Here is a 20,392-nt window from a genome sequence, read left to right as displayed (position 1 = left end):
GTACCGTCTTCGGTTCACGTGTGTGAATAACAGAATAGATGCAACTCCGTGCTCGTGAACAGGTACTTTTGGACACTTTTTATCTTCTGAGCTCCGCAAAGAGGGACAGGCGTTCTCTGTTTGTGTGTTTTTATGTTACATATTATTTGCAATAAACTTCTGCAATAACATGATGAACACAAATGTGAGCTTTTAACAAGAAAAACAAAACTCGGCGTACCATACTATTTATAAAGTCTTGACTGCTTGATTCAAGCACTGGTATTAAAGATGCACACAAGGGAATGCTTCGTTTCAGCACCAGGGAAAGCAATTCTGCACGGTGAACATGCTGTGGTGCATGGGCAGGTAGGTCTTTATCTATATTGAGTAAAAAGGTGGAATATCAAAATGTTATGTTTACTGTTAATCTGAAGTGATCACCTCCTTGTGCTTGTCTTCTATAAACAGGTTGCTTTGGCTGTGAGTTTGAACCTGCGCACATACCTGCGTCTGCAGTCAACATCATCTTGTAAGGTCTGCATCAATCTCCCCAATATTGACACATTTCTCTCCTGGGAAATAACTGCACTACAGCGTCTTTTGGTGGGTTGTAAAGGTGAGTGGAGACTCTGATGTTTGCATTTAGTAAACTCACCCGAAAAGAAAATGAAAATACTGTCATTGTTTACTCAGCCTTATGTTGCTACAAACCTGAAATAGGAGTTTTTTTTTAGTGAAACATAAAAGAAGATAAGCTGAATGTTGACGCTGCTCTTTTCCACACAATTAATGTATACATTGACCTGGGGCTGTCCAGGAAAAGGAAATTAAGTTGTTATTCACTGAAAATCTTCTCTCAGCATTAGCTCTCAAATCTCATTCACACTTCTGCATATTCATATTAACTTTGCATGTCCTGCCCATTTTTTGCATAGGCTTTTCAAAAAATCCATCATAAAAGAGATGTAAGCCATGAACCAAACCAACCAGCTCCGAGTTGAATCACAACAGTAAAAACTTTGTTTTGAGGCAAAGAATCTATTTGAAAATGGGACAAAATTACAAAGGTACAAGGCTGTGTACTTACCGTCTTTCACGAGGGCACAAACTACAATCCAATGAAGCATTGAGAATGATGTAAATGAATAAAAAAAAAAAAAAAAACATGGGAAAATATAAAACTATTGATTTTAGGTTGTTGATCTATAAGTATAGAAACAATATATTTTACATTTATTGCAAAATATTCCGATATATACAAATATGTCAGTAGTTTGAAGGTGAAGGGAGACAGACTCGTTTGCTTCATTCACGTACGTAATAGGAGAGAGAGCTGTTGCTCCTCTGGGCTCGTTTCTCAGGCTTTGTTGGCCACAGTTCTCTGGTTGGTGAAGCTTTCTCTGCTGGCCCACGGGTAGTGTAGTTGTTCATCAGGAATTCCACTATTAAACACAATTTTTAAACAATGAAGTTGAAATAACACAGTCTGATGGCTTCAAAGGAAGCAGATACCATTGATGAACAACCTCGGAGCTCATGATAGGTCTGTCTTTAAAGGGGCAATATGTAAAAAATTTCATGAAATATTCACCTTTTTTGCCAATGTGTGAATGGCTTGTAACACAACTTAAAAAATTAGCCCTTCCCTGATTTCCTAGGTTGCCTGTTAAAGCCTGTAGGCTGATTTTCATGTGAAGGGAGCGGGTCGGTTTTGCAGGGAAAATCCAAAAGATGTGACGTTTATGCGTGCTCCCGAGAGCCTTGCCTCGGTAATAGCTTTTCTTCCGCTATTCAACATAGTGATGGGAAGATCGGATCATTTTACTGACTTGGATCTTTGAGTCTCGTTCAGCAAAATGAATGAATCTTTATTCAAGTCATTTCGTTCATTTGAGCAGAATTAAATTAAAATGTTACATTTTCAATAGCCAAGTCCCCCCAACACGTCTACTTATGCAAACTTTTATTATACATTTATTCATTTGGCAGACGCTTTTGTCCAAAGCGACTTACAAAAGAGGAAAACATAAGCAAATCATCTTAAGGAGACAGTGGTACGAAAAGTGCCATATTACAAAGTTTCACTAGCATCAGAATAGTAGTATTCAAAACGGATTAAAGTGCAACAAGAAATTATTATTATTATTTTTTTAGTGATTGGTTAAGTGCTCATGGAAAAGATGTGTTTTTAGCCATTTTTTGAAGACAGAAAGTGAGTCAGCTTCACGGATGGAGTTGGGAAGGTCATTCCACCAACGTGGTATGATAAAGCTGAAAGTCCGGGAAAGTGATTTGGTACAACAAGGCGACGTTCCTTAGCCGACCTTAGGCTTCTAGTGGGCACGTAGCTCTGCAGAAATGATTTTAGGTATGCTGGAGCAGACCCAGTGACTGTTCTGTATGCCAGCATCAGAGCATTGAATTGTCCCAATAAGGAAAAAATTATAATGTAGCCAAGGACAAATTATGAGAAACAGAAAGATTAGTTCACCTCTGGAATCTTCTTATCCGAGTCATTCGTTCTTCTGTCACGTGACAAAAGAACAAACGACTTGGACAAAAAGAGTTGAAAGGTGAAATAATAATTTCTGTTTCCTGTACAGCGCCTATGCGGTTTTCGTGTAACAAACGAACGGAGGTTGCGCAATGCGCATGGGCGGCCAACACAAACTGAACAAATCACTCTCTGAGACTACTCGTTCTTCTGAGTCACATGAAAGATTCCATCACTAATTCAACAGCGACAACAAGTAACATTATCTTAGAGACGGAATCCAGCAAACATCCGGCTCCCAGCACAACACCGACTCCTACACAAACTCAGAGTAAGCCAAAAAACAAAACATTTATCTACTGAATCCCAGTCTGGCTAAGCGGGAATGTGATTGTGGTCGAGCGAAAACTGGAGTGAACATCGGCAGGGCATTTGATTCCTGGAGGGACCTTCGTTCGGTTTTGGGGATCAAACCCGACCCTGAATTGGTGTTCTTCTTATTGGACAGGTAAGCTTACATAACTGCAAAGCATGTGAAATATAGTGCCATAAGGACTGATCTGTGTAATTTTAGCTAACTTGATCTTGCCTGCTAACGCTGACAAATTGCAAGCTACCTTGCTTCGTAACTTTCAAATAATTTCAACGATCTTCTCTTTATACTAAAAGTCAGGTATAAAGGATACATTTAAGCAAATATGCTGGTTTCTTGATCGTAGTACAACATATGACATACAAAACATACAATAGTGCAACATAACAGTGCAGTGCAACAGTAAACTGTCTGGTATAGTTCGGTAGTATGTAGCTGTATGTGTGTATCAGTATGCTATGTTAGCTGATAAGTAGTTTTAGTTTAGTCTCAAAGTTTGTAGTAAAACAATCATAACTGTGTAATTTTAATTATGCTACCTCATCTGTCTGCATGATACCCGTGAATCACGTTCAGTCTCTTTGTACGTTACGTCATTGTTTTGGCCAATGCTCGCTCACTCACGTCCCTATGGAGTGTGTGCACGAGCGCGAAGCACGAGCCACAGGTAGCTGGCTGCAGTTCTCTTAACGGCCACAGGTGTCATTAATAACAAGGGTTTCTGAATCTTACATATTGCACCTTTAAAGGTTTATAAGTTATGGTTGAAAATCAATTCGTCTATGGAAAAAACAAATGGGATTTTTACTTCTGGAACCAGAGCAGCCTTAAAAGGATAGTTCACCCAAAAATGAAAATTCTCTCATCATTTATCTCTCATGCTATCAAAGATGTGTATGACTTTCTTTTTTTAGCAGAACCCAACAAACATTTTTAGAAGAATATTTCAGCTCTGTAGGTCCTTACAGTACAAGTGAATGGTGATCAGACCTTTGTAGCTCCAAAAATCCAAAAGTAATCCATAATACTCCAGTGGATTAATCCATAGTTGGGAGAGAAACAGATCAAAATTTAAGTCCTTTTTTTTTAATAATAAATCTCCACTTTCACTTTTACATCTGAAAGTCACATGTGATGCCTGTTTAGTTTCACTTTCACATCTGAAAGTGAAAGATAAAGTAGAGATTTAGACTAAAAAAGGACTTACATTTTGTTCTGTTTCTCACCCACACCTGTTATATCACTTCTGAAGATATGGATTTAACCACTGGAATCTTATGGATGGGATTTTTAGAGCTTCAAAGATCTGGTCACATTTCACTTGCATTGTATTGGCCTACAGAGCTAAGTCCATACAATGCAAGTGAGATATTTTTCTAAAAATCTTTGTTTGTGTTCTGCTGAAGAAAGAAATTCATACACATCTGGGATGGCATGACGGTGAGTAAATGATAAGAGAATTTTCATTTTTGGGTGAACTAGTTTGAACTACCTTTAAACATTATGCCTAACTTCTTATTTTGTGTTCCTAGAAGGAAAGAAAGTTATGCTGCTTTGGAACAACATGAGTGCAATTTAAATGATGAGAATTTTAATTTTAAGTTGAACTATTCCTTGCAGTTGTAATATGCAGTGTCAGAAAGCATTCATCCCAAGCCCATGTTTCTTTGATTGTTCTTTGCATCATCAGAGCTGGGAGATCTGAAGGAGCTTGATGCAAATCTTTTGAACAGACTTCGTGAATTCACTGGCATTTCAGATGGTTCCACCGACACAAGAAGCATGGCTGTTTTGGCTTTCCTCTACATATACCTGTCTGTTTTTGCAGAGGCAGAGTAAGAACACCATTGAACATCATGTATTATAGCATGCATATTCACACGCCTGTGATCGTGACTTGTGCTGCGGTGTCTTCAGGTCTCTGGCCAGTATCACAGTGTCTGTGTGGTCAGAATTGCCCACAGGAGCTGGTTTAGGCTCCAGTGCCGCCTATAATGTTTGCTTGTCTGCCGCTCTGCTGTCTGCCAGAGAGACCATATCCTCTCCTCTCACACATCAGCAGGAGTCAGCCAGGTAACACACAATTGAGTGTTCTCACGTCATTAGAAATATTTATAAATAAGGCTTGTAATCGAGTTGATGTGGACAGCCAACTGGGCAATCAAGACATTTATTCCTGTTTGAGATGCAAAGCTATGCAACTAGGGCCGGAGCTGGGTATTCTGGTGTCCCTGACTGTATATTGCGTTGGGCCCCTTTCCTATTAAAAAATACTATTTAGAATTTTTTGTGGGGCCCCCCTGGACCTGTGGGCCCCTAGAATTATTACCACCTTTCACCCCTCTAGCTACGGCCCTGTATGCAACCATGGGTAGCATTTTGGCATTTCAATGTTAGTATTGCAGTAGTTTCTAGATTAGTGTTTCAAACTATTAATCAGAACATATTATGGTTTGAGCCTAAAGCTGTTAACCTAGAATTCCAAAGTAAAAGGTAACCCATCCAAGACATAAAAAAATTATCACACAGTTAGCTTACATGGCTCTGACACATTGAGCCATGGTGCGCATGTGGGTGACATGAGTTTGAATCTGGTTTGCAACATTTCCTGATCCTGGTCCTCCCTGCCTCTCTATCATTTCCTGCCTTTTCTTATCTCTTATCAATATAAGTGGCAAATGGCCAAAAAAAAGAAAAAATAGCATTATTTTGGGTCCATTAGCAGAAGCGTTTTTTGTCTTCCTGTTAACTGTCTCTTGGTAATTGAAAATAATTCTGTCGTTTGTGTTTCAGGTGGAGTAAAGAGGAGATGGAGCTGATTAACAGGTGGGCGCTTATGGGTGAGAAGGTCATCCACGGTAACCCTTCAGGGGTGGATAATGCTGTGGGCACATGGGGTAAGACTCTTACCTTGGACTGCTGTGAAATGATGCATTCATGATGCTGTTTCATTTGATTAAGTGTTTTTTTGTTGTTGTGCTAAGTCCCTTTTTACTTGGTTTTTCTGTAACAGGTGGCATTTTAAGGTACCATGCAGGAAATATAACTCCACTGAGCAGGTAAGATAATGCATGGTTTTATACCTCCAAATGATTCTATATAATTACATTTACGTTTATATTTCCATCATTATAACACATTTACTGTTACTGTTTATTATACAAGTATTCTTTTTTTATTTTATTTTTTTATCCCCCTTTTCCCCCAATTTGGAATGCCCAATGCCCACTACTTAGTAGGTCCTCATGGTGGTGTGGTTTCTCACCTCAATCCGGGTGGCAGAGGACAAGTCTCAGTTGCATCTGCTTATGAGACTGTCAATGCGCGCATCTTATCACGTGGCTCGTTGTGCATGACACCGTGGAGACTCTGCATGTGGAGGCTCATGCTATTCTCCGTGATCCACGCACATCTTACCATGTGCCCCATTGAGAACGAGAACCACTAATCGCAACCACGAGGATGTTACCCCATGTGACTCTACCCTCCCTAGCAACCGGGCCAATTTGGTTGCTTAGGAGACCTGGCTGGAGTCACTCAGCACACCCTGGATTCGAACTCGCGACACCAGGGGTGGTAGTCAGCGTCAATACTCGCTGAGCTACCCAGGCCCCCTATTATACAAGTATTCTAAAAAAAAGTGAAAAAAGTTATTTCAATTATATTACAAAAACAACAGAATTTTTCAAAGTGTTTTTGTGCTCTGATTGTTGGGTTAATTTCCTTCCCCAGGGTCCCTGTTCTGAGAATCCTTCTCACTAACACCAAAGTACCACGCAGCACCAAGGTGCTTGTTTTGGGAGTGAAGGACAAAATTAATAAGGTAGTTAATGGCTTTCAACAACCCCGAATACATGCCTCTGATTCCTAGTGCTATTTAATTAGCATAATGGCCAGTGTGTGTGAGGGAGGACCACTCGAGGGGCCCGGTGCTGAGTGCCTTTTACAAGAGCTCCAAATGAAACACTCTGCCAATGCTCCTGTGCTCCGTTACCCTGACAACGGCAGCAGGAAGCCCTGTTGCTGGCACAGCCTGATTGGTGAAGTGAATTTTTGTGATGGTTGGGGTGGTAAAGAGCAAAAAGTCAGGACAGACTTTAAAGAGGGCTTTTTTCCACAAAGTCCACCTATAATGTTAGTCCAGGTTTCTTTCACAGAAAACTGGTGTAATTTATATGTATTCATTTAGTGGACACCTTTTACCCAAAGTGACTTACAAATGAGGAGTAGTGCAACAAAAGAGATTCATCCTAGTGAGACAGAGCTAAGACTTTAATTACTTTAGACATTGCAACGGACAGGATGTGATGTCATGCTTGCTGAGGGCTTCTGGTTTTAATCAATAATAAATTAACAAATAATATTATATTCAAAATGTTAAAATATACAGTCTGCTCACTTTCTTGCAACAAGAGCAACATGCAGCTTTTTGCAGGTCAGAGTTCACAAAATTGAACTTTTCATTTTTTTTGTGCAAAATTTCCAGTCCTACATTTGGACAAATTTTAGTATGACCGCATGCGCCGAAATGGACCCTTTTCACAGACTATGATGACGCGTTTCCGCCTTATTTAGCAGCGTAAATCTAGCAAACTTTTTTTTTAATATTTGCAATTATTTAGTGTACATTTATAACATTATACTTTGTATTATACCACCGGTGCCTGAACCAGTTTTTAAGTGGGGGGCTTCAAAGTGGGTTGGTTGTGACGTCATCACAACAACATTCCGCAGTCAGACATGGCCAATTTATACCAGACCAGCTTCCGAGATTGTCAAAATCACGGTGCCTGACTAGTTATTTATCTACATATTAGTCTCCTTACATAGTTCGAATGTTGACGTAGCTAAAGAGATTCAAATCTGATTCCATGCCACCTGCACAAAGAGAGACTCACTATGTGCTTGTCATTATATTCACAGATCACACATACCTTTGATGAGGCGGCTGTCTTCGGTTTCGGATACTACTTGAACACTGTATGGGTTCAATTGCATGCTCTTGTGTATGGGTTCCCCCTCTTTATGTGTCTATTATATAGTTTGATATTCTTTCATTGTTTGTGTCTGCATTCAACAATGGTACACAAGCACAATATGCCTTTACACCGATTTAAAGCAGCATATTGCATTCAGCATTGTGTGATTTGAAGATAGATAAGAGTTAAAATAATTTCCTCATCCCCAAAAATAGGATACAAAGCAATATTTGACTTTATGACTGATCTTCGATATCAATCTTGTCTTACTGTGAATCAAGACAAATTTCCCTCTTGAAAGAAGAATAACACGGAACCCACACAGAATATTAAACTTCGTTATTTTACTTGGTAGTCTTGATAAAATTGTGCAAACAGTAAATGGTCATTCTACGACTATCACGTAAATCATATCATGTAAATTATAACTACTTGCATAAACATCTGGACTTGTGTATAAGTGAACATCTCCTTATGGTTCTACATGCATCTATAAACAACATAGAATGACAGTGACAACTAGCCAGCACGCTCTCATCCACTTTCTTTCATCGTCTGATGTTCTGACCATCTGTGCTACCTGCTCATGATGTGCTACCAGCAGTAAAAACAGTAATTTGTAGAAGTCAGTATGTACTACAACATCATGACATGTGTTGAAAACCTAGGTTGCACATCTTGTCAGGCAGATAATACCTCTCAGGATGTGCTACCAGCATAACTATCAGATAGTGTGATATGGTGTGAGGCTGTTCTAAGCCCTAACCCTACCCCAAACCCCAACCCTAAAACTATGCGAATATAGTGTTGGTAGCACATCTTGATAGGTAGCATATATTTTCAGGACACCGGCCAGGGCTTTTTTAAAATTATTATTCATGATCCGGGGTTTTTTATTTATTTATTCATGATCCAGGGCTTTGGTAGACTGATCAGAGAGTAAAATGGCATATTCATCCATTTAAATTAATGTCAGGTGCTAAAACTACATCGAATTATAGTCCTTACCAGGAATATCCTGTAAGTCTGTTGTTGTTAATGCTTGGGGACTTGCTGTTGTCTTTGCATAATTAATGAGATACATCTGTGCAGGTTTTTGGGACTGTTTGGGGGTGTTATTAATTTACATTTAAAAGTAATTGGGGGGGTTACAGTTATGTTTCAAGTTATTTTTAAAGTTAATTATATCGTTTTATGTTATGACATGGGTTTATTTCTTAGTAACCCTGGGTGAGATTAGTGTTCCTTTGAGATAGGTGAAATCCAGGGGTTTGCAAAGTCATCAGTAATGTTGTTACTGTTTATTTCTGGAATAAAAGTAATGATTCCTTGGTGGTCGTCATTTGCATAAAGCATGCAGCAGAAGTGTGCTTGTTTTCATAATGCAGGGGTGCATTATACATTTTAGAGTGTGCCTGTATAGTAGATCAAACTCTTTTATTGCAAATGAGCAACCAAAATCCTGTTTTCCATGATGTTGCGCCTTTAAAGTCTGAAGCAGGGCTTTTATGCATTTGGATGATGACAGCCTGCTTGGCTATTAAAAAAGTTACAATTATAATTATCTTTTTATGTGGCCTGTGTGACAAGCTTTTAAGCTGATAATGTTTTTCTGGATGAGTAATTATGTTCACTCACCTGTGTTAGCACAGCGCCAATCTGTCCTCAGTACTCTCTTTAATATCACCCTTTTCACAGTTTCCCTCTGTAATGAAGCCAGTGCTGGAGTCAGTCAGTGCTGTGTCTTGCACCTGTGAACACACTCTCACAGAGATGGCAACACACGGGCCTTCAGCTGAGCACTACAACGTTCTGGAGGTTAGTGTTGAGAAGAAACAAAGTAAAAGCAGCAATGCTACTAACTTAACTACATTTAACAGTAGCGTGACAGTTGCTCAGCTATTTTTACAATAGCTTTTCAGTAACAAGCTACATTTTCCAGCAAGTGGCGGTGTAGCCAGGGTCAGAAATTTTGGGGGCAGAAAATGCCCCCATAATAAGGTCTTATGTGTTGTATTTGTAACATCTGATATATTTTTTTAATATTCGATTCTAGGCCTAGGTAGGTATACATAATATGTGCATGAAACATAGGATATAATTACTCAGATAGAGAATGTATGTTAATAATTAGATTCAATTAAAGAATTAGACATTTTTTTAATACAGTATATTAGAAAATCTGAGTAATTCAAAATGTGCGGGCAAAAAATGCCCCCAAAATGAGTTGTTCTGTGTTTTATTTGTAACATCTGATATATTTTTTAATATTCTATTCTTGGCCTTGGTAAGGATACATATTATGTGTGTGAAACAGAGGATATACTGTAATTACTCAGAGAATCTATGTTAATAAATAGATTAGATTGAAGAATTTGACATTTTTTAATTAGAAAACACATGCCCCCATTAAGGTAAAAAATCACCCTGAAAATCAAATCCAGGGGGCAAATATTGCCCCTTAACTCGTTAAACTCTGATACATTTTTGCATTGCCGCCTGCAATTTTTCACGCTAAAATTTAAAAGTAATTTAAATAAAATGTAAATAAAAAAAAAAGTCTCAAATTATTCATAAATAATATTGTATGTGTTTATAATCTTATGATAAACAGAAAGTTTCTGAAATGTTGGTGGCGCTATAATGCATTTTAGCCCTCACCGATGTGCTCGTCCATAGACATTCAGTCTAATTTTCAGTTTATGCACCATGCTCATTGTTTCATTGAATATCTTGGCCAATGAGTAGACTAGAAGCTCAGTCTAGGTTTCATTAGAAAGCTGAGAGACTCATCTTTGCAAAGATATATAACATTTTATCATCAATAATCAGTAACATATTTTTATAGTGATTTGTTTAGCATGCTTTTCCTGCTGGTTGGCATAATTTGTTCTGGACATCTAAGATATAACATTGGATTATTCAGCCAAGCAAGCTCACAGACAAGTAAAAACTAAAAGTAAGTACACGGACAAGTAAAAAGCAGATATAAAGTTTTTAGATATTTGGGGCTTACAGCAGCAATGATCGGGGCATAAATGAGACGTATGTATTTGATGACTTGCAGAAATCATATTTCATTTTGTGATTCTTTTGAAAATCTTTCAAACTGTGGTGTTAGCACAACACAATAAACTATACAGTCACATTCCTGAGAATGAGAGCTTTCATTTGATATATGACTTGTCCATTTAAGTGCCATGTGAAAGACATTTGTGTTCATTAATATTTCTACCCCATTACCTCTAGGGGGCGCTAATATATAACGCAAATGTTTTCAGGCCTTATTTTGTTATTTTGTGTAATATTAATGCAAAAGTGATGGCGTTCTCTGAAAAGATTAGATTCTAAGCTTTCAAACGATTCCTCATATGCCTGACCTATGAATACAGGGACTTTTTTTTTCTGCAATACAGCGCCCCCTGTGGAGCCACTGGCAAGTCCGTTGAAGATTTTCGTTTCCGACACTAGGCGTAGCATCACAAAACGGAACAATTGTCACATTTTATTGCAAACACAGCAATGGAGCTGAGTGAGTAATCAAACGCAGTCACCTAAACTGTCCTTTCTCATCTATGTAGCGCTGGGAATTCATCCAAGTCATATAAGTGAATCCGTTCTTTCGGGTACTTTGTGTAAATTAACCGGATAAAATAAGGAATTCACTTATATTTAGCATTGGTAACTCCAATTCATTTTTGCGAGTCCTTTCATTGGGACAGTTCATATAAGTGAACTAGTTCACATAAATTAATCTCTTATTCACTGGAGCCCCTGCGCAGCTTAAAGGGACTTTGCCAGAAGTCACTGTGTTCTCAGTCACATGACTGTTCCCGCATAAACAAAGGCACAACCATTAGTAATGTGCATTGATTGAAAAGTGTATATTACTTATCATTAGTGGCAGATGCTTTAAATTGTTTAAGGGTCAGTTCATTGATCAAAATGCTCTGTATAAATATTACATTACACAAGAGCTAAAATGATATGCTGTCATCAGACTTAGTAGTCAACTTTTGTAATTTATGTAATTTTGTAATTAAAGAAACTGTTTTGTAATGTTCATCATCAGGAGCTGATTGACATAAACCAGCACCATCTGAACGTGATGGGGGTGGGTCACTCATCTCTGGATACACTGTGCAGAGTCACTCTGGCCAGGGGTCTCCATAGCAAACTGACCGGAGCAGGAGGTGGCGGCTGTGGAATCACTCTCCTGCGACCAGGTATTTTCACCTTTACTCACATTCAGACTAGAGTAACAGTATTAAGATTGATAAATTTTTTAGGCATTTAGAAAGCTTTTATCTAAGCGACACTACACTTAGTTTAGGGAAAATCACCCTGAAGCATACTGGGGTAAAGGGAATGTTCACCCAAAAATAATTTACTCACCCTCATGCCATCCCCAGAATATTTCAGCTCTGTAGGTCCATACAATGCAAGTGAATGGTAAACAGAACTCAGAAGGTCCAAATGTCAAATAAAGGCACCATAAAAGTAATCCATACGACTCCATTGTATCGATGTCTTCTGATGTGATCCAATCGGTTTTGGGTGAGAACAGACCAAAATGTAATTCCTTTTTCAGTATAAATCTTGACAGCAGTCTCCATGATTTCAAGCTCGATTACACTTCCTATAGTAATATTTGTGTTATGTTCACGCTAGCGGCATGGATGCTGCATCACTCAAAAACAGTTCTTAGTTACCAATGTTAAAAATGCTCTATTTGCAGTCAGCCATGATTAATTTATTCTGTGAGTTCAATTTCAAGGGATTATTGAGATAACGTGAGTAATATTTGGCAGGTCATATGATCTCAACATGGTGGTGTTTATGAATGTCCACCCAGCACCATACAGTATGTATAAAAAAGACTGATGTGTCTACAGTTTCAAATATGTATTTTCAGGTTTACAGATTGGCCTCATTCACATTCACAGTAAGTGCCTTACTGTAACCCAGATTTTTGCTTTTTATTTTTTAAGGAGTCTAAATATTTGTTTGGTGGTAATCAACATTATGCCACAAATGCTGCATTTTGTATTACAGCATTTTGTACTACAGTACAAACTTGTATTAATACCAAAATATTCCTTTAAAAAGGTAGTGCTAAGTTCATGAAATCTGCTGTCAAATAGCTAGCTAGCTATATTTATATTCACTTTGTGCCTGCTCAAGATTGTGTATAGACTTAATGCTGCATAAAAGCCAGACTAAATTATGCCTGCTCTGACCCATCTCAGCCCCTAGTATGAAAGGCAGTTCTGATGCTGCTTTGGTTCTGTCATAATATTTTATATATTTCATAATTAAGTTTCATATTTAAATGAATAACTTAATATGTTCATTCGTTTCATATTTCAATATTTATACTTTTATATTTAAAATCTCATTACATTATGCATTTTTTGTTGCTGTGTAAATGCATTTATGCCTGCTCTGATCAGTACTAAACAGTGTAAATACACTTAAATTCCACTTCATGCAGCTTCTGTACCTCCTTTGCAGTGTAAAGTTGGCTTTGGATGTTAAAAGTTTGTGTGTAGCAGTTTAGATAAGATAAAATAATTACATATCACACAATTCTTCCAGTTGCCTTATCTCTATAAATGTTTCTTTTAAAAGTATTCTGAATACTTTACTTTTTTATGTGATGTAACCAAATACATTACTAAATACATTTAAGAGAGAGTATTTAGTATATAGCCCAGAACACTGAATACCCTGGGTATACATTATATACAAGGGATGTGGGGGTGTCCTGTGTACCAGAGCTGCACAGTCCCCTTTTCTAAAATTGAATAATTTGTGTGGACATCGATTTAATAGTTTTCATTTTTTTATGAAATGTCAGCATTGACATTACTGCTTGAATTTGGGTATGCTACCTGTTGTTAATCAGTCAGTTTCTTACGTATTGTTTGAAAAGTCTCTATGAGGTTGCCACCTTGCAGACTGTCTGGTGTGACAAGTTTTCATGAGGTGAATCTTGCTTGTCACTCTAGTCTGACAAAGCTAACAACTTGACAAAGCAGCTGTCAGACTGGGTCAGAGTCTTTGTTTATGCCTGAAGCCAATAACGCATTGAATTTTAATCAGAATCTTAAAACTCTCTCAAATATATGCTCCAGTAACGAGGAGACACAGAGCTGGAGGAAGCAGGTGATGTTTATAATGTGTCGCTGTTAGTGCTGACTAGTCAATGCAGCTTGACTATGTGACATTGTAATTTCAAGACACACCTTGTTTAAGTAACAGTTCTGTCCTTATATGCTCACCTTCATGTTGTTCCAAACCCATATGCTGTTATTTGTCCTGTGGAGAAATTTTGGAGGAGAAATTTGCTGAATTTTCATGCTGTTCTTTTCTATACAATGAGGTTCATAGTGACCACAGCTGTCAAGGTCCAAAAAAAGGGCAAAATAAACCAACCAAAAAGTACCGTAAAGTCATCTGAAGTCACACAATTCAGATAATTAAGTCATTATTCACTAATAATCTTGCCCTTCCATGAAACACTTTAATTCATGCCCAGAATTGGCACATAACTTCCGTTTACTAAAGTACATGCACGAGAACCAATGCCGTTTTTGCATCGATAAGGTCAGTATGCTGTTTGTGAATCTGGGTGCTGACATGGGCTAGACACTTTGGTGGATGTGAAGATTATCAGTGAATCACAACCTAAATCTGACTTCAGAAAATGTTTGCGTAATGCTACTTTTGTTTTCCAAAGGTAAGAATAACAGCAGATGGGTTTAAAACTAAATGGGGGGTGAATAATGACAGAATTTCCATTTTTGGGTGAACTGTCCCTTTACGGTTGAATTGGAACTTCTGAGGTGAAGCCCTCTTCTCGTTAAACTCGCAGACAAGATTGGGCTTGCTCAGCTGTCTCGTGTCCTGTTGCTCTCGTTTGTTAGTGGAAATCAGGCTGTTTACTTGCTCAACATTATTTAAGCGCCAAAGCTGTCAGAGAGACATTAAATTCATCCTTCTCTTGATATGGCAGGGGGCCTGTTTTTGTGACTCACACATAAAATAACACCCATACTTCTTCTGTAAAAACTCTAGAGGGGCATTAACAGCCACCTGGTGATTCACACACACTGATTCTTTGATTTCATGTTTGAGGGTTTGGCAGACTGTCAGGCCACCTGCACGCATTCTGTGGTCCTGACACAAATGGAACTAGTTGTGTTTTAGCTGGAACAATGTTGTAAAAAAAATAATGCAAAGACATGAGGTAAAAAAAAATATAAACCTATTAGTAAGATACAGACTGACAAAAGTGGCTTTTACACTGCAAAACTTAATGCACAGATCAGATTTTTTTACACATATCTGATTTTTTTGTCCTGCCTGTTTACATTCACAAGACATAACCTATTGTACTGTGTTTACATTAATGACCCACCAAAACGCAGGAAGCCATCATTTTTTTTTGTTTTTTTGTTTTGTAGTTTTAGAACTTTTTAGTACTAATCCTCAGATGTTTTAACATAAACGCTACATTATTATATGTCCTTGATTTTAGAAATATTTCAAGGAATCTTAAGGAAAGATTTACAGTGCTTTCACCCATTTGTATATTGATTTATGCTCATTTTTGTAAAAAAAAAAAAAAAAAAAAAAAGGTAAATATTTTATAAAATTTTTAACAGCATTTTTTAATATTGGTTCATTTTTATATGAAAATACAATTGTTTATTGTAAGTTCATTGATAGTTCATAATGCATCAACTAATGTTAACATATGCAACTTTTTATTTACAAAATGTATTAGTATATGTTGAAATTAACAATAAAGGAATGTTCCGGGTTCAGTACAAGCTAAGCTCAGTCGACAGCATTTGTGGCATTATGTTGATTACCACCACAAAAATTAATTTTGACTCGTCCATATTTTTCTTTAAAAAAAAGCAAAAATCGCGGGGGCCTGTGTAGCTCAGCGAGTATTGACGCTGACTACCACTCCTGGAGTCGCGAATCCAGGGTGTGCTGAGTGACTCCAGCCAGGTCTCCTAAGCAACCAAATTGGCCCGGTTGCTAGGGAGGGTAGAGTCACATGGTGTAACCTCCTTGTGGTCGCTCTAATGTGGTTCTCGCTTTCGGTGGCGTGCGTGGTGAGTTGTGCGTGGATGCTGCGGAGAATAGCGTGAAGCCTCCACACGCGCTAGGAGGTAACTGAGATTCGTCCTCCACCACCTGGATTGAGGCGAGTCACTACGCCACCACGAGGACTTAGAGCGCATTGGGAATTGGGCATTCCAAATTGGGGAGAAAAGGGGAGAAAAAAAAAATCTAGGTTACAGGTAGCACTTGCAATGAAAGTGAATGTGGCCAGTTTTGGGATAGTTTAAACAGAAATGTGAAGCTTATAATTTTATAAAAGCACTTGCATTAATTCTTCTGTTAAAACTCCTGTATTATTTGAGCTGTAAAGTTGTTTAAATAGTCATTTTCACAAGGTTTGTTGACATTACATCGTCATGGTAACGAAGTTGTAAAATTGTTCATTATTACTTAATGTTAACTAATGTTGTTAACTAACAAAAACGGCCTAATTATAAGGTGTTGCCAAAAATAATGTCTCCTCACTGCAAAATGCATGTCTAACATTCAATTTCACTGCTTGACATCTAGTAGCTCCATAATTACTTTGTTTTGACATGCAAAATATAAAAATGTTCCCTTACAGTGGACATTAATGAAAAATTGTGACATAAGAGAAGAATCAGAAATTAGTGTTTAAAGTTGGTCAGGTGACCTGATAAACATATCAGATTCAGGATCACATATATGAAGGTGGCTCGAATGCACAAAAATCTGATCTGATATGTGTTTTTTATTGATTTGTTCATGCAACAAGATTCGAACTGCGCCAGATAACGATTTTTTTATTTTTATTAATTGACATTTATAAATGTGGTCAAAGTTAGTGTTCTTTCAGAGGCACGGCACAGCCGTTAAGGCATGTGTTCCTGACATGTTAAGCCTTTGTGCTCATTTAGGTACTGCAGGTTCAAGTCTGGCCTACAGTGTGCTGCGGTCTCGTTCCCCGTCTCTCTACCCAATAATTTCCTGGCACTTCCTGCTGCGTATATCTAATAAAAATGGGGCAAAATCACAGAAGAAAATAGTTAAATGTGTGTTTTGTACTGAGAAACTTAACTCATAGGCTGTTGAATAAAATCTACGGAACAACATCAGAGTAGGTTTTCTCATTCATGATGTTGATGGGGATGCTTTTGTCCATTTATGTTTTGCAGAGATAGATGCTTCAGTGATCCAGAGTGCTATTGAGGAGCTGAAGGGCTATGGCTTTGAATGCTGGGAGACCAGCATCGGAGCTCCAGGCGTACAACTGCACTCTCCTACTGCAGTCAAACAGGGTATACTGAAGATCCTAAACAGCTACTAAGTCACAAATCAAATGAACTGTACTCTTACGTCATCATTATGATTAGCACAGATGCATGTTGCTTCTGTTACGTTGGATTTGGGAAAGTTGTTTTCCCGGTTCAAGTCAGAATTCAGAATTGTGGTGTAATTGTTTAATTTTTAAACAGATGAAATTATATGAACATAAACATAGAAGTACATTTTACAATATGTTTGAGTTATTGCATCAAGTGTGCTAATGCGTTGTGGATGTTATGTCTTATGCACATCAGACTCAATGAAGTTTTAAAATGCCACTAGATGGCTGCAGAGTGTAAAAGAAAGAAAAAATGCTTTCAAGCTTGGACAGAATGAATGCTATGCAAATAAAATATTATTTAATTAAGTATTAATAAAATAATTAGTAATTAAACAAATATTTTTAAAAAATATATTTTAACCTTATTTTTCATGAAAGCTGTCTTACTAACAATTTATTTAGTGAACTCATAACTATTATAGTATAATCATCTAATTTGCCAAAACACAAATCTTATTTCTGACCAGAACTAATACAGCTTCAAGAAAATTGGCCAGAGTAGAGCTGTTGCATTGTCACTAAAGCCTGCTAAGTAATTACATTGCAGTTCCTTGCACTTTGTCTGAATATTCTGCGCCGGAATAGTTTTGAAGCCAAGCAGTGGATGCAAGGGTGCATTTGGCTGTCGACCAGACGCAGTCTAAGTTGATCTGTGTAACGCAGTGATGAAATAAATGCTCTGCACTTAGCACAGAGCACATTTCCCCGCAGTCCCGGGAGAGGGGTGTAATTTTAGTGATGTTTTGAGAGGAACAGATAAAAGAGGGCTATCTTCTGCAGACAAGACGTGGAGCTTGTGAATGGGAAATGGGAACGACATTGAGATGAAATTGTTCCTCTAAACTGAAGGAGACCCACTTTTGCTGTGAAAAGAACATTTTGAGAAGACCTTCTTGGGAGGTCACAGACTTGTCTGTAGGGATTGCTGCCATTTTTTTAAATGTACACAAAATAATGAGGTGTACTAAATACTACAAAACTGCTGGTAGATTTAGTTTAGTTTTTTTCCTTTTGGAGATTTTCTTTTCTTACAGTTTTGCTGGAAGTTTGAAATACTTTGTTCTCACTTGTATACAACAGATGTGCATCTTTGGAGTACATTAAAGGGATAGTTCATAGGTCATTTACTCACCCTCATGTTGTTCCAAACCCATCCAACTTTTTTTATCTTTAAAGGAATGTTCCGGGTTCAATACAAGTTAAGCTCAATCGACAGCATTTGTGGCATAATGTTGATTACCGCAAAAAATTCATTTCAACTTATCCCTCCTTTTCTTTAAAAAAAGCAACAATTGAGGTTACATTGTGGCACTTGCAATGGAAGTGAATGTGGCCAATTTTTGGAGAGTTTAAATAAAGAAATGTGAAGCTTATAATTTTATAAAAGCACTTACATTAATTCTTCTGTTAAAACTCATGTATTATTTGAGCTGTGAAAGTTGTTTAAATCATCATTTTTACAGTCATTTTAGGGTTTGTTGACATTACATTGTCATCGTCATGTAAAATTGGCTATAACTTTACACAGAAAAGGTTAGTAAGCGATTTTATCACACTAAAATCATGTTTACAAGCATATCTTTTATGTCTTGTGGCTATACTTCTGAAACCGTGAGTATTTTAACGTTAAAAAACTGGCCCCCATTCACTTCCATTATAAGTGCCTCACTGGAACCCAGATTTTTGCTTTTTTAAAGAAAAGGAGGGACAAGTCAAAATAAATGTTTATGGTAATCAGTATAATGCCACAAACGCTGTTGATTGAGCTTTACTTGTATTGAACCCGGAATATTCCTTTAATGGAAAACAAAAGGAGATGTTAGACCGTATGTTAGCCTCAGTCACCATTTATTTGCATTGCATCTTTTTTTCCCATACAGTGTTAAGTGAATGGTGACTGAGGCTAACATTCTTCCTTACATCTCCTTTTTGGTTCCACAGTCATCGATTTGGAACAACATGAGGGTGAGTAAATGCTGACAGAATTTTCTTTTTCCCTTTAAGGTTTAATGTACTCCACAAGTGCTACACGGCACACCATTTTTTTTAAATTGAAAAATAAGAAAATGGTGGGGAACTACACTCAAAGTCCCCAGATTTGAGTTCAGGTCCAGCTGTCCATCATTGTATGTGGCATTTACCCCTGCACTTGCTACCTACCTATAAATATACACTCTGAATATTGCTTTTCCTGATGCCATCAGCTTTAAACGGTAAAAATGAGTCGCATCATCTCCCTTTCCGATTTTAGCTCGTCTCCAATACTGCCTCGTCCACTTAAGCCCGATCCAATTTGGATCTCATCCTCAGACAGATTGAGGAATCGCTTTTCAATCTCTGATCTGCTGTAATGAAAAAAGAGAGGGTACTGCCTGTGAATGCAGTAACTGGATTAGTAGAGAGAGAGAGAGGAGAGGGCGGCATCAGGCCTTTACAAGGGAACAGATGAATGAGGAAAGCTGGCTTTAACCAGAGGAGGGGCCCGGGGCCACTTCCCCTCTCCAGCCCCCACCACCAAATCCCGGTGACCTGCTGCTAGTCATGCACCCTGTGTTTGTGCTGACAAACAATTTCTTAAAAATGGATCTCCAAATCGTTATTGACTTTTCCTTCTGTTTTCCTCCTTTCCCTGTCTCTCTCCCTCTCTTTCAAAACATGAAAGCTTTTGATAGTGCGAGCTATGAGTTAAACACTATTGGCAGCAAACAACTGGCAGTGGATGTTGTTGAGAAAAGGTCAGTTTGGGGGAGGAAATCTCGAATAATTGATTTTTTTCTATGCCTTTCTCTGCTGTTTTTATTCATTTCTTTAAATGTCAGAAGGCCTTTGTGGGGTTTAGGCAGACAGGTTTGTATAAATGAATGGGAACTGGCTGGCTGGGCGAGCTGCCTCTGGTGAACCTTGACCCTTTTGTGTGGCGTCCTCTCTGCGTATTCTCTGTTGTGTTAAATCCATGTCGTTGGCAAAACCACCCCTTTCTCTCCCCCCGTAACCCCAGCGTGAATTTAATTACCACTAAGCTCTTAAATTTAAATTACATTGATGAAGAGGAACGATGATGAAGATGGGGGCGA

The 20,392-nt window shown here is 38.0% G+C and overlaps 1 protein-coding gene across 2 annotated transcripts; it reads left to right on the top strand.

Annotated features, from left to right (window-relative positions):
• The first annotated feature begins 21 nt into the window (after nucleotides 1–21).
• On the top strand, nucleotides 22–17,683 carry mvk (mevalonate kinase). 2 transcript variants are annotated; one of them, XM_051696578.1, is made up of 11 exons: nucleotides 34–62; nucleotides 257–348; nucleotides 451–598; nucleotides 4,540–4,684; nucleotides 4,767–4,922; nucleotides 5,643–5,746; nucleotides 5,863–5,908; nucleotides 6,582–6,672; nucleotides 9,527–9,646; nucleotides 11,901–12,054; nucleotides 17,107–17,683. In XM_051696578.1, exons 2-11 carry the CDS (start codon nucleotides 271–273, stop codon nucleotides 17,256–17,258), a joined length of 1,194 nt encoding a protein of 397 aa, XP_051552538.1. In that variant the 5' UTR covers nucleotides 34–62; nucleotides 257–270; the 3' UTR covers nucleotides 17,259–17,683. The 2 variants fall into 2 exon arrangements, with proteins under 2 accessions (XP_051552537.1, XP_051552538.1); XM_051696577.1 differs by having other exon boundaries at nucleotides 22–348.
• The last annotated feature ends 2,709 nt before the right edge of the window (nucleotides 17,684–20,392 follow it).

The sequence above is a fragment of the Myxocyprinus asiaticus genome, chromosome 4 (genome assembly GCF_019703515.2).
Source record: "Myxocyprinus asiaticus isolate MX2 ecotype Aquarium Trade chromosome 4, UBuf_Myxa_2, whole genome shotgun sequence".
Taxonomy (NCBI): domain Eukaryota; kingdom Metazoa; phylum Chordata; class Actinopteri; order Cypriniformes; family Catostomidae; genus Myxocyprinus; species Myxocyprinus asiaticus.
Note: the sequence above shows the minus strand (reverse complement) of the source record. Positions and strands in the feature narration are given on the sequence as shown.